The sequence below is a fragment of the Rana temporaria genome, chromosome 5 (assembly GCF_905171775.1).
Source record: "Rana temporaria chromosome 5, aRanTem1.1, whole genome shotgun sequence".
NCBI classification, from domain to species: Eukaryota; Metazoa; Chordata; class Amphibia; order Anura; family Ranidae; genus Rana; species Rana temporaria.
The window spans coordinates 139,036,322-139,050,739 of NC_053493.1; the positions used below are offsets into that span (position 1 = coordinate 139,036,322).

Below are 14,418 nucleotides of genomic sequence, written 5' to 3' on the forward strand. Positions count from 1 at the left end.
ATCTATAAAAAAATATATTGTTGTTTCAGAGATCCCCGGGAGTATATTGAAAATGACAATTGTTTTTCATGCCACCCTGAATGCCTACCACAGAACAATACACTTACCTGCATTGGACCGGTAAGTATGATGAATGTCACAATAATATGTTATAAACCAGGTGAAATAGAAAGTGATTCACATTGTACGTTTACTCCTGGGCTTCCTGATTACTGAACTGACTGTTTATTTGGATAGATGAAGAAGGGGAAAAAAAGAAAGCCTGACTTCTCAGGAACTAAACTTCCTGTCTTGTGGGGTGGGATAGACAGAGACGAAAGAGTAACAGGATGGATGACTGTTTTTCATTACTTTTTTTATTATTATTTTATTTTCTTTGCAAATATTGTTGCACATCTGGGCTCAATAGGCCCGAGCAAAGGGAAAAAGAGGTTGTGGTGGGTTCAGTCATTAATTTAGCTGTTTATTTATATTGACACAATGGCTCTTTCCAAATACATATCACATATTTAGGCTTTAGGGCTTTCAGATCAGGATTTCCAAGAAGGTTTTAATTTGATTCCTTTTTGTTGTATGTTGATGAGAAAATAAAAACTGATTGACTAAGTGTGTTTTATATGTGTGAAAGATCTGTTTCTCATAAGGATTGTGGGAAAGCAGATGAAGTGAACTGTATTTGTATTTAACAAGAACGATTTGCCTTTCTTTTAGTTATCACTGAATCATGGAGAGATTAAATCAGTAACATTAGATATGGATTGCTCTAACTCAAACCATATTAGTATTAATTTCACAGAATATCTACCACCACTTGCCTAGATCACATGAGTTCAAGTGAAAAATAGAAATACAATGAGGAATATGAGGGTGGCCATACTTTCACAGGTTTCTCACAGTAAGCGATTGACCGTGGGAAATCTGCTTCTCGTAATCAAACCACCAGTGGAGCCAACCACAATCTTCTCTCCAACTATGCTGACCGACATACGTAGCACATACTGAACATGATAAAAGGGTTTCTATGGAGAGAAGATAATAATTGGTGGACTTGCAAAGAATATCCAACATGTCAGAACACACCTGTATACACAATGAACCCTTCTGCCTATAGGAAGTGCTTATGAATGTGTTGTTTTTATTGTGGACTTCCAGGAAAACTGAAAGATCCTGTCTCTTTGTGCCCCTTTTCTGTAGTAACACGAAAGGGTATATGTCTTGTTTAGGTCTTGGAGGTATTTTTTGTATAGATGCTTTAAATTTCAGATGTTACCTTCTGCACCACCTACTGAAGAAATTGGGTAGTGCAGTGTGACCTGAAAATATGATTCTCTATCAGAAATGACCTAGCTTTCAGTTAAGCTGTGAGAACACTGCGCTTAGAGATTGGGCTGCACCCCTATTGTCTTGTAGAGAAGTTTAGGAACCGGTCTCTTTGCTTCCTAATTATGTGATCATTGTTATTTTCCAAAGTGACTTTTCTCCTGTCCGCTGTGTTGTGTCTCCTATATGGTTCCCTTCTTATGAATGTATGTTCTCAGGGATTTTTTCCATGTTACTTTATGGGTGGGTTCTTTAAAATCCCATCTAATACCTGAGTATATCTAAAATCAAAAACAGAAAAATCAGCTCAAGGGACATAACTTACAGTCAGTAGGATGTGTCCCTTGTGCTATTTCCTCTTCTTTCAATTGAAATACTCCTCCATCCCTGCACCCCCCCCCCCCCACACGCACTGTAATCTTCCGGTGCGGTGGCGGTTACAACAGCTAAGGAGCTGTCACAGGCTCTCATTAAGAGAGCCCAACTATGTTGCCTACTTTTAACCCATTTGCTCTATTCATAGAAGCCGTAGTACAGCTTCCATGAATGGAGCACCTAGGTGGAAAGAGGAAGCATAGTCAGACTATCTAGACCTGTAAAGCAAAAATCGCTGTACTTACCTGTCCTGCAGTTGCTCTGGTCTAGCCCCACACTGAGCTGTCAATGGCGGCTTCTGTGTGTAGGAATGTGCTGGAGAGGCACCTGACAACAGAAGTCCCATAGTAACTCTATGGGTGATGTCAGTTCCCAGGCATTTCACAGCCATTATCCATTTCTCTCCTGCACACAGTATCCCCCGCTGGAGACCAGATCGGCGTGGTTACAAAAAAAGTAATTATAGCGATTTTTGCCTTAGAGGGTTAGATAGATTAGGCTTAGATAGTGTCAGAGAGTAGGTTTAGCTTTAGTTTTGACTGGAATTTCACTTTATACAACCCAAATGGTACTGCTCCTTGAATAGGGCAGCAAAAGGGTTGCTGGTTCGAATTCTGACCATGACATTACCTGCCTGGAGATTGTATGTTCTCCCTGTGCCTGTGTGGGTTCCCTCCCACACCCCAAAGACATGCTGTAGGCTAATTGGATCCTGTCTATATTGGCCCTAGTATGAATGTGATTTAGGGACCTTAGTTTGTAAGCTCCTTGTGGGCAGGGACTGATATGAATGTATATGTAAAGCGCTAAATAGAGTAAATTGATGGTGCTAAATAAGTACTTGAAATACAAATTGACTGATCCATGTGTTACTATCCTTAGGCATACTTACTTGGGTACATAGGAAAAAGACACATAGCCATTGCATCTAACCATGGAAAAAAATTAACCTCTAGCTATCACAACAAAAACACCCTTATAAAACTGGTCTCATTTGCTTTTCATTGTCAATTTAATAATTCACTGCATTCCCATCCTACCATTTATTTCTGAAAAAAATATAAGTTGCTGTTTTATGAAGAAAATTTACATATGGGGGTCCTTACCTCCATCACCAAGCTGCTTTTAAATTTACACATGGATTGGGGTCACACTTGTCTGGAAGGCGAGAGAAAATGTACAAATGCTTACTGTATTCCTCACTCTTCTCTGCTATCTAGCACTGCAGCGTGTGGGTGAGATCTTGCTGTCTTCCAGTGTTGCCAACCTACCAGATTGAAATTTACTGGCACGGCACCCCCGAAATTTACTGACGCAGCCACGTTTTTACTGGCATTTCACAAAAGTTACTAAATTACATTTTAGGTGCAAATTTCAGTATTTAGGTTACAAACAAGTACGCTAGGCAAATAGCAATGTGATTAAAGGTAGATATTAAGGTAAAAAAACATATTTTTGTTATTTTCGATATAATAAGGGAAAATTATTTAGTCACATCACCCCTTGCCTCCATCCCCCTCTGCCACCAACACCCCCTGCCTTCACCCCCCTCTGCGGTGCCACAATCTCCCCCTGCCTCCAATCTCCCTCTGCCTCCAATCTCCCTCTGCCTCCAATTTCCCTCTGCCTCCAATTGCAATTGCCTCCAAACTCCCCTGCCTCTAATCACCCCCTGCCTCCATCGTCCCCTGTCTCCATCCCCCTCTGCCGTGCCACCAACAACCCCTGTCTCCATCCCCACCCTCTGCGATGCCACCATCCCCCTCTGCAGTGCCACCGACACCCCCTGCCTCCAATCACCCCCTGCCACTAACACCCCCTGACACTAACACTCCCTGCCTCCAATCTCCCCCTGCCTCCATTGCCCTCTGCCTCTATCCCCCACTGCGGTGCCACCGCAGCCACCCTCATCCCCTGCCTCCAATTACCCCCTGCCTCCAATCTCCATGCGCAGTTTCAAGCCAAACCGATCTCGGCTTTTTTTACTGGCACATTCCCACAACCACAGACATTTAGGAACGGTGGGGGAAAAAGTACCCATTTTTCCGGACTGTCCATAAATATACGGATGGTTGGCAACACTGCTGTCCTCCCGTACAATGCAGGACTGCTAGTTCTGCAAGTTGCTTGGCTATTTTGTTGATACCTAGGCTAAAACGTTTTCCGAGTGACTGACCTGAAACAGGTATAAACTTCTAAAGTTCTGACTTCCCTCTGCCTTCACTAGCTACATGCTTGCTCTTACCCAGTGACAAGCATTTGCCATAGAAGGGCAGCAATAGTAGTTTACAGCACTTTGATGATGTAAACCAATCTACATAGCTAAAGCGGTCTACTAAGAAATGCCTGGAAAGTGAGGGTTTTTTTTTCGTTTTTTTTAGTAACACAGTTTTAAAAAATATTCTTTATTACAAACTTTATATTGTCTGTCTGCTGGATATGGTCTTCCATCTACTTCCAGTTGAAATCCTTTTATCTTATCCTACAAACACAGTTCAAATTGCGTTTCATATTTTTTCTGGGAAGTTGATAAGACTGTACTGCTGATCAATGGGAAGTATTAAATCAGCCCAGGAAGTAGATAGTATTACGCATTGCTTTCTGTGGAGCGCAGTACAGAGCTGTAATGCTGAAGACAAACATCTGGACAAATTTGGAACACCAGATGTCTAAAGCATTATCTGCATCACGCTGTGTCAGACCATGGTGAAAAGAATTAACCAGTTCAGGGATTACTCACCATCCTTTCATGAAAGGTATTCATAATTTCCCATTTGTTATATTTATTAGTATGTGGTTATACTCAAATAGAAAAGTGATGACTGATTTTTATTTTAAAATAACATAACTGTATGCCCTACAAACTACAAGAGACATAATTATAAAGGGGGCATAGAGTCCTTTTGGCCACAGACAAGTATAATAAACAATGGTCACATATGCACACATGAAGCAGACACAAAATTTACTTATTTGTACATATTTGCTCAAAGATGTCCGTTTCAATGTTGGAAATAACTGTCTAGCCTTGAAGTTAAACCATACCAAATGCCTTTCTCCCGAGATCCCTGATGGCTTTAGAGTCATATAAATGAATGGAGCAAACCATGGTATATAAACTACATATAACATAACTTAAATGTCCCAACATAAAGTCCAAAGAAATTAAGAGAAAATTGATTTTCAAACATGTCCACTAACCATTGCTGTCCACATGCTCCAAAAATATTCAACTAATAATTCACCCATGATCTGCATGCAAGAACCACCCATGCTTAATACAGTATATGCTTACCTCCAGATAAGACAAAAACCTCCTGCGCTCTGGTGTTTCGCCAAACCGGGTACAGCAGTATAGTCTAACGGCAAAGTCTGAAGTCTTGCAGCCCTCCACAGAACAAAGGGTGTTCATAAGGCAAAAAGAAAAAGAAAAGAAAGGAGGGCGCACCGACCTTGTGCATTACCACTTAAAATGTTTTATTTAAACAGAATAAAAAGCAATTATCCTACTCACAAGACTATTATAAGTAAGCGCTTTTCAGACAGCTGGACTGGACCTCACGGCACCCGCCAGTAGAACTTCAGACATCTGAACGGCTGACGCCTCCAGATAAGACCCTAATTGTTAGTCAAGGGCCAAATGCACTTTTGCCACCTCATGGGCTACTGCTCAGAGCGTTTCCCAAATGCAGTCCTTATCTCCTCCACTTGCCTCTGATATGGACAATCACATACAAAAGAATAAAAACTAATAGTGCTCTCCGTACAATTGATTTTAAAATAAATAAAAACAGCCTGTGATCCATGCTGCATCTATTGACACAGACAGCAGTACTCGGCCCTGCCCTCGGCACCCGCGTGATTGGATTTGATTAACAGCAGCGGGAGCCAATGGCTGTGCTGCTATCAATCTAGCCAATCAGGATACAAGACATAGCTGGTGTGCTAGTCCCCAGTGCGACAAAAAGAGGGTTCAGGTTAGTTAAACGGGGGCACTGGGGGGCTGCTGCACTGCAGAGGTTTTTCACCTCAATGCATAGAATGCATTGAGGTGAAAAACCACAAGGGTTTTCAACCCCTTTAGGTTATTTTATATGTGGTGTTAATAATTAGAATTTGCGATACATCTTTTATTTATGCAATTTTGTTAAAGGGTGGAGTAGAATCACTTTACGGTGTGAGCTGCAACTGGTGGGATTGATTTATCAATATTACAGTATTTACGTTTGTTTACTAAAAAGACTGTTAATGGCTTTTTTTTATATAAGTTATGGTACAACACCACTTGAAGTGGTTTTTGGTCCAGGGGAGTGTAAATCATATAGAACTTTGTAGAGATTTGTGGTATGCGCTAGCTAGCACGTAGTTGGTGTTGCAGAACCACATAGAAAAGTCAAATATGTTAGGTATAATAATAATACAAATGTATCCCTGACCCCTGTGGAAGGTATGCATGAGAAAGGTCATTACACCCAGTGCCAGTGACCGGAAAAGCTCTGCTAGACTAAGTAATGTGACTGCTCCAGTGATCTCCACTAGCTACCAGGTCCCATGGCAAGTGCCATTCAGGGATCACCTTGCATTTTCTTATAAGGGATACAGAGCATTCTTTGATTGGATGAGGTGGAGTTGTGAAATCACAATCTCCACCTTGTCCTAAGAGGGAACACTTTACATTCATTGAGATAGTCTTCCCTGAATAGCGCCCGTGACAAGTGGGCGTCTGCCTGTGTTACATAAGCAGCAACATAGCTGCTTGGCACAGGATCCAGAAGCTACCGGCAATCACGGTAGTAGGAGTGAGTATACCAATCTAAGATGGTCAGTATCTGGTACTGCCAGTCTAACAGGAGCAATCTCTTATCTGTGCAGTCTATTGTGGGCACTTTGCTAAAAGTGGTTGTAAAGGTTTGCATTTTTTTTTTAAATAACAAACATGTCATACTTACCTCCACTGTGCAGCTAGTTTTACACAGAGTGGCCCCAAACTGCGTTTGCTGGGGTCCCCTGGCGGCTCTCTTCGCTCCTCCCCGCCTCAGACAACCCCCTCTGGGAAGCGCTCTCCCAAGGGGGTTACCTTGCAGGCACACTCCCGAGTCCTATATTTAGCTCCCATAGCCGCAGAGTACAGGACTTGGCCCCGCCCCCAGGGTGCGGCCTCTGTTGTCCCTCCTTTTTAGTCTGATGTGTATATCTCTATAAAAGATGTACTATTTTATTACAAACTGTGGTATGCTGCACTAAAATTTGTATCTAACCTCTATATTAATATATTAGTTATTGAAGAGCCAATATGAAGGAAAATATAGGTCAAAAAGCACTTGTATGGTTTAGCCAATCATTTTCTGCATATTAGAATCTTTGTGGTCCATGTAACTGGGACCATGGCAGGGACCGGTCCTTTGCCTTCATACTGTGTGCTAAAAGGTGTCCCTCTTTATCATTTCAGAAAGTTGGGAGGTATGTTTTAAGAAAAGAGCCTTCTAGTTTGGATGTTGGTGCAAAAATATAAATAAAGTGGTTGTAGTAGAGTACAGGGTTCATATGCCAGGTTGGGTACATGTTTAGAAACAGTTCTATGCAGGTCTTTGCTGGGTGTGTTTGGAAAAGCCAAGAAGTTTGTACTGTACACTCACTTTTTTACCCTGAAAATAGAGGGTAAACTGTGCCTCAGTGTTATACACAGGGGGCCGTGGAAAGTTTTTTTCCTGAAACTTAAGACATATTATTCATTTTTGTGTGTATTGTATATCAGAATATTGTGCGCGCATCTTTTCATGTGTATCTTTGTCGCAGTTGTGGTTGCGTCAATTTTTCGATCAGACAGACTGCACAGAGCAATGATGTGCGGATAATGCTGAAGCGGGTGCATGTGGACAGGATGTGGCTGAAGGAGATCAGCATCAATCAGAGGCAAAACATGATGAAAACACAGCAGAAACAGTCATTTACAAAGTTGTGTTAGATAAACAGAAAACTAAAATGTTAGGGCTTAAATTGAATTTAATGAAAAATAACATTCTAGGCTTATTTAAATTATGGTTATTTTTGCACTGTCTAATTTAAATGTCATGAAATATTGGGGGAGATTTACTAAAACTGGAGAGTGCAAAATTTGCAGCGGCTCTACATAGAAACCAATCAGCTTCCAGGTTTGTTTGTTTTTTTGTCAAAGCTTAATTTAACAATTTGAAGTTAGTAGCTGATTGGCTACCATGTGGAGCTACACCAGATTTTGTACCCTCCAGTTTTAGTAAATCAACCACATTGTGTTGATGTATATTTATTTTTATTAATTATTTATCTATTAAGCTATTTCATGTATAAGTGAACCATGTTTTTTGCATGTGGTCAGTTAAGCAGAAAAAAAATGAATGAAAGTTATTCACACGTTTTGTTGCACTGAATCTTTTTCACTGACTTATTTTCAGGGTGCAGATCAATGTATAAAATGTGCTCATTACATCGATGATGACACTTGCGTCAAAACCTGTCCTCCTGCTTTCTACGATGGAAATACTGCCATTTTCTCAAAATATCCTGATCAGAATGGAAATTGTCAGCTCTGCAGCCCAGAATGCAAGTTGGGGTGAGTTCAAACTGTAGATTGACATGAAAAATGCAGCTCCTGGATCTCAAGAGTACCTCATTGGTCGCATGTGATTTATGCATAATGAACATCTACTATCACTAAGCCTTACTGTACAAATAAAGTCATCAGATTATTTGGAGTTGTGATATTACTTTAATTTTAGTCCAAAATATATAATTTACACTGTTTGACGCTATATATCCTCTCATTTTAATCTTGTCCCTAAGTGATAATACATACATGGTGGTCAGAAACCCACGTTTGTAAGTGTATTAAGATTTTTTTTTTTTTTTATTGAGATATCAAAATCAAATTCCAAATTATAACTCTTGGCAGCAATACGTACATTTGAGTGTCCTGGACACTGCTGCCCTCTGCTGGCTGTTTTACAAAACATATATATAAGAATGTTCAGTTTCACACAAATGTAGATCTTTTTGAATTAATTATTTTTTCACATGGATGATTATATAGAAATATTTGCTTTCTGACCTGTGGCTGTAAATTAAAATCAGGTATTGAATGTATGTGAGCTTTGCAACATTTAATGCAAATTTAAATAAGAGACCCTATACTGGGCTATAACTGTGTGTGATGGGAGCCCATAGTAGAACCATTAAGAGGACCAATATATCTTAAAGGAAATTTCTCTAGTGATCTAGAATAATATTTGCTTTTAAAGCAATTTGTAAAGAAGTTCTAAAATTATATACATTTATTTTATGCAAATATATTCTCCAAATGCTATTGCTGCCTGTATAAGTCATGGTGTGTCAGCTCTGGGCCCCCTGTGCTTCTGGGGTCCTTAGCAACTATTTTTCTACTATGGTTATAGTTACGCTTTTGGCCTTATGACATCTCTCCAATGAAAGCTCTTCTAAGCAGCTGAAATAACCTTTTCACGCTTTGCCCCCATTGGCCATCAGCAATTCATTATTGTCAGGCATTTTGGGCCAGATTCACGTAGAAGTGCGGCGGCGTAACGTATCGAAGATACGTTACACCGCCGCAAGTTTTCATCGCAAGTGCCTGATTCACAAAGCACTTGCAATGAAAACCTACGCTGGCGGCCTCCGGCGTAAGCCCGCGTAATTTAAATGGGCGTGTGCCATTTAAATTAGGCGCGCTCCCACGCCGGACCTACTGCGCATGCTCCGTTTCGAAATTCCCGCCGTGCTTTGCGCGAAGTGACGTCATTTTTTCGAACGGCGATGTGCGTAGCGTACTTCCGTATTCCCGGACGTCTTACGCAAACGACGTGAATTTTTACATTTCGACGCGGGAACGACGGCCATACTTTATACAGCACATACGTGTGCTGTGTAAAGTTAGGGCACCCAAAACGACGACTAAATTTGCGACGGGAAACTAGACTAGCAGCGACGTAGCGAACGCGAAAAAACGTCGTGGATCGCCGTAACTCCTAATTTGCATACCCGACGCTGGTTTATGACGCAAACTCCCCCCAACGGCGGCCGCGGTACTGCATCCTAAGATCCGACAGTGTAAAACAATTACACCTGTCGGATCTAAGGGATATCTATGCGTAACTGATTATATGAATCAGCCCCATAGATACTCTGAGAGATACGACGGCGTATCATAGATACTCCGTCGTATCTCTGCTGTGAATCTGGCCCTTTATTTCTCTGCTTTCTGTTTAATACTTTATTAAAAAGAAAAATCAGCTGTTAATATTTTAAAGAGCTGACAAATGGTAGCTTTCTACTTTATAAATAGTCATCACATCAAGGTCAGAGCTGGGCCACCTTCAGACCATGAGCACAGGAGCAGTTGCTACTTCTGTTTTTTTTTTTTTCCATTGCTTTGAAAAATTGTTGCAATAGTAATTATTAGGAAATCAAAAGTAATTGTATTTTGTTTCAACAGGTGCACAGGCCCAGGTGTTGAAGGTTGTAAACCTCCTGGGTAAGACTCTCAAATTATTTGGTTAAATCCTGCAGTTCTGTATTCCTGTCCTTACAAGCAGAGATGTTGTCGGTCATTTTTTGTAGATTTAAAGCGGAGGTCCACCCTAAAATTTTACTCCATCACAATAGCTTCCCTGTAATATACACTAAAACATTATGTAAAAACAAAAACAATTCTTGCCTCTAAATTGTTGTTACTAGGCAGATTTTCTAATCTGCCTAGTTCCTGGACCGCGGTGTGTCTTCTCCCCTTCTTAAGCCGAGTGGCCTCCTGGGAAATGAGTGTCATCATTTCCTAAGAGTCTGTGTGCTTTCCTCTGCCGAAAAATCGCGTTATTTGCATAAAGGAAATTACGCGATTAAGGGGGATCACAGCTAACTAACTGCGCTACGAGCGCCGTTCTACGGCGCATGCGCGAGATCGAGAAGTGCATGCTGGTTACCCCAGCATGCACCTCTCCATGAAAACCAGGAAGAAACAGGAACTGGGCTTCACATGCCCACACATATGATGGAAACGGCCACAACATGAGCTAAAGGATATAAGGCAAGTGTTTGCAATGATTACTGGATTGATTGCAGAGTTATTTATATAGAAAAATCATATGTATTATTAAAAATTATTAATAAGACATTTATTAGTTATTTATATGTTTTAGGGAATATTTAATGTAATTAATTTTAACTTTCCAAAAAAAAATTATGCCCGGAACCCCGCTTTAATTGTCTAAAAAAGCTTCAGTCACAATGCTACACAGTTGCGGTGTGTTAAAAAAAAAAATAGGCATGAATAATAAGGGCTATTTCCCATGAGTGGCAAAATCAGGTGGTTTTAATTGCTATTGTAATAAAATTCAAAACGTTTTATATGAAGCTTGTGTATCCCAAGCTTTTCTATGCTACCATTTCAGCCTAACAGAAAAAACTCCTCTCCACTCTGTTGGGACAAAAGTACCGTACCCCAGTTCTTTACTTTATTATTAATGTTGGCACTCCTTCAAATGTCTATAAAGGTGTGGTATTTTAATTAAAAAAAATCTGCTTATAATTTGAAAACAAAAAAGTCCAACTCTGGGCATCATGCTCCCCAAAAGAGACCAATCTGATTGGTTGCTAGGGACTTAGTCTATTATGCTTAGCATTAATGAATCCCACAAAATAGAAGATTAAAACTTGTCAATAATGTAATAAAACAGATTTTAGTAACTGCAACAATGTACATTGTTTGTAAATTGAGTAAACTTTTTTTTTTCAGATCCAAAGTGGCATACATTGCTGCTGGTGTAGTTGGTGGCATCCTTGCAGCTGTTGTGCTTGCCCTTGTTGCATTCTTCTTCATCCGTAGAAATCGAATTAACAGAAAACGCACTGTGCGCAGATTACTTCAAGAAAGAGAGGTGAGTAGTAAACAAAGTTGTCTATATTATGTAATTATACATGTGCACATTTTAAAGCGGTTGTAAAGTCAAAAGGTTTTGTACCTTACTGCATACCTTCTGCATGCAACTCCCCCACAGCCCCCTTTAAACACATACCTGATCCTGTTCTCGATACAGCGATGTGCATGAGAGCCATGTCTCAGCTCTCTTGCTCCTCATTGGCTTAGATACAGCAGGAGCCATTGACTCCAGCGACTGTCAATCAGAGCCAGTGTCAAGGAGCGGGGGGCGATGCCCAGTTCCTTTCTCTTTGTACTATGGACACACAGATTGGGGTTTGGGAGCAAGCATGCACATGTGCCCTCACAGCAAGCGGCTTGCTATAGGGGCACTTGGCATGGGTGGAGCCCAGAACGCCAGTGGGGGACCCAAAAAGAGGAGGATTGGGGATAAAATAACATGTTTTTTATTTTAATAGAATAAAAAACAAGCCTTTACAATCACTTTAATATAAGGTAGATCGATACAAATGTTAACAGATTATATAAACTTAGATAGAAGCTCCAAAACCTTGAATGTGCAATAATGGAAATCTCCACTTCAGACTGACATCCGTAGCATACGCCCACCCGCACCTCACTGTTCTTCTTGTGAAGGGTCCCCCTACTGACCGATAGTCAGAATTTCCTCTGTGCACAAATGATTTCCAGTACACTAGATCTCTAAAGGTAGGTTTGTTGGTCCTGATAGAAATATATTACATTTATTATAACAAGTGATAAACAAATGATATATGACTTGACAATTCTGTAATAGGTGTACATTATTGCATACAGCATGTTAATACTTTATTAGATAAACTGACTTGGGTCATGCTGAAACCAAAAAATAAACAGTTGATTTTTAACAGTAGTGTGTCTAATTCTAGCTTGTGGAACCTATCACACCGAGTGGTGAAGCACCTAACCAAGCACTACTTCGAATTCTGAAAGAGACAGAGTTCAAGAAAATCAAGGTACTCGGATCTGGAGCATTTGGCACAGTATTTCAGGTAAGGTCAAATTTTTATATACAGTATATATATATATATATATCTATATATATCTATATATATATATATATATATATATATATATATATATATATATATATATATATATGTGTGTGTGTGTGTATGATGAAGAAAAACTGTTTAATATAGTTTTTTTTACAATAGGGAAAACGTATATGGTGATAAAGCACTTTAGAGACACCAGATATTAGCAACTCTTATGTAGACCTGTCAAGAAGTTAAACCCTCATTCTGCTCATATTATTTATTAGGCACTCTCCTTTCCAATACTTATATTTATTACAACATAGATCCACATCACTGTGCTTCCAAAACAATCAGTAGTTGTTACCAGTACCCATTATTATCAATCATTGCACGGAATTGCATGTTTTCTAGCCATATGTGATAGTTCTGAATTCTGGTGTTTGCCCTTCAAGGCCATAATTGTTACATATTGGAAAAACAGATTGTGTGTCACATGATCCTTTGAAGCCCCAAGTACAGGCAGTCCCGGGCAATCCCCGGCAGTCCCCGGGTTACAAACAAGATAGAGTCTGTAGGTTTGTTCTTAAGTTGAATTTGTATGTAAGTTGGAATAGCTACATTTTTGTAACCCCAGCCAAATAAATAGTTTTGAATACCATAGGAAAGGGTTAACTGGCCATGCCGTGATGAGAGATTACTGACAGGTCCGCCAAAAAGTAGGTGGCAGCATGCGGAAAGCAGCGAGATGACCGGTTGGCGGTTTCCGGGACAAGCGTCACGTTACACTTACTCCGTTCTTAAGTATGAGTCATATATGTAAGTCAGATGTTTGTAACTCAAGGACTACCTGTACCAGACTGTTAAGAGATTGGTAAAAAGAATCAAAGTTGGTGGGCGGCAGCTGTAAGGCCTCGTACACACGACCGAGGAACTCGGCGGGCGAAACACATCGTTTTCCTCGTCGAGTTCTTGTTAGGCTTGTCGAGGAACTCGACGAGCCAATTTTCTCCATTCCCGTTTAGGAAAATTAGAACTTGCTCTCTTTTTGGCTCGACGAGTTCCTCAACAGTTTCCTCGATGAAAAATGTACACACGACCAGTTTCCTCGGCAAAAAAACTCTCCCACCAAGTTTCTTGATGGATTCTGCCGAGGAAACTGGTCGTGTGTACGAGGCCTAAAAGTAAGCATAGGGGTGGTAAACTAGAGATTCCCGACAGGTTTTAAAAATGGTTTGTGACGCTTGGAACAACATTTTTGCTTTGGTTCTCCTAAATCAAATGTTTTCACAAGATGTATTTTTTCCAACATAAAATCTATAGTCACATTATTAGCAAATGTATAATTTGTTTAGTGTTAACATTACTAATAAAATGTATGTGTGTAATAATCAGGGACTCTGGATTCCTGAAGGAGAAAGCATAAAAATTCCTGTAGCGATTAAGGAATTACGGGAGGCCACATCACCAAAAGCCAACAAGGAAATCTTGGATGTAAGTATCTTAGTCATGGTGGACATTTTGACCAAACATTTTCAGTGTGCCAAACATTAACCTTTATAATTAAATTAAGGCCAGCTCTTCTTTTTATTCAAATCATATAACTATTCTCTTTATTAATTGTTTTAAACTTAGTTAAACAATGTTATGCTTTCATAAGCCTTCTGGTTTAATGACAAATTAAACAAGTTGCAGTTCCCGCTTGTAGCTTTTGGTAACCACAATTCCCAGATTCCCATAGGCTGTTTTTGGGAAGGGCATTTTTCAATGAATTGCGACCAAATT

The 14,418-nt window shown here is 40.1% G+C and overlaps 1 protein-coding gene across 1 annotated transcript in view; it reads left to right on the forward strand.

The window, feature by feature from the left end:
* Positions 1-14,418, forward strand: part of EGFR (epidermal growth factor receptor) — a 271,109-nt gene that overhangs the window by 238,863 nt on the left and 17,828 nt on the right. Inside the window, exons 14-19 of the mRNA XM_040353167.1 lie at positions 30-120; positions 8,127-8,284; positions 10,178-10,216; positions 11,474-11,615; positions 12,526-12,648; positions 14,029-14,127. Of these exons, the coding sequence (XP_040209101.1) occupies positions 30-120; positions 8,127-8,284; positions 10,178-10,216; positions 11,474-11,615; positions 12,526-12,648; positions 14,029-14,127 (652 nt within the window). The remainder of the gene's footprint in view (positions 1-29; positions 121-8,126; positions 8,285-10,177; positions 10,217-11,473; positions 11,616-12,525; positions 12,649-14,028; positions 14,128-14,418) is intronic.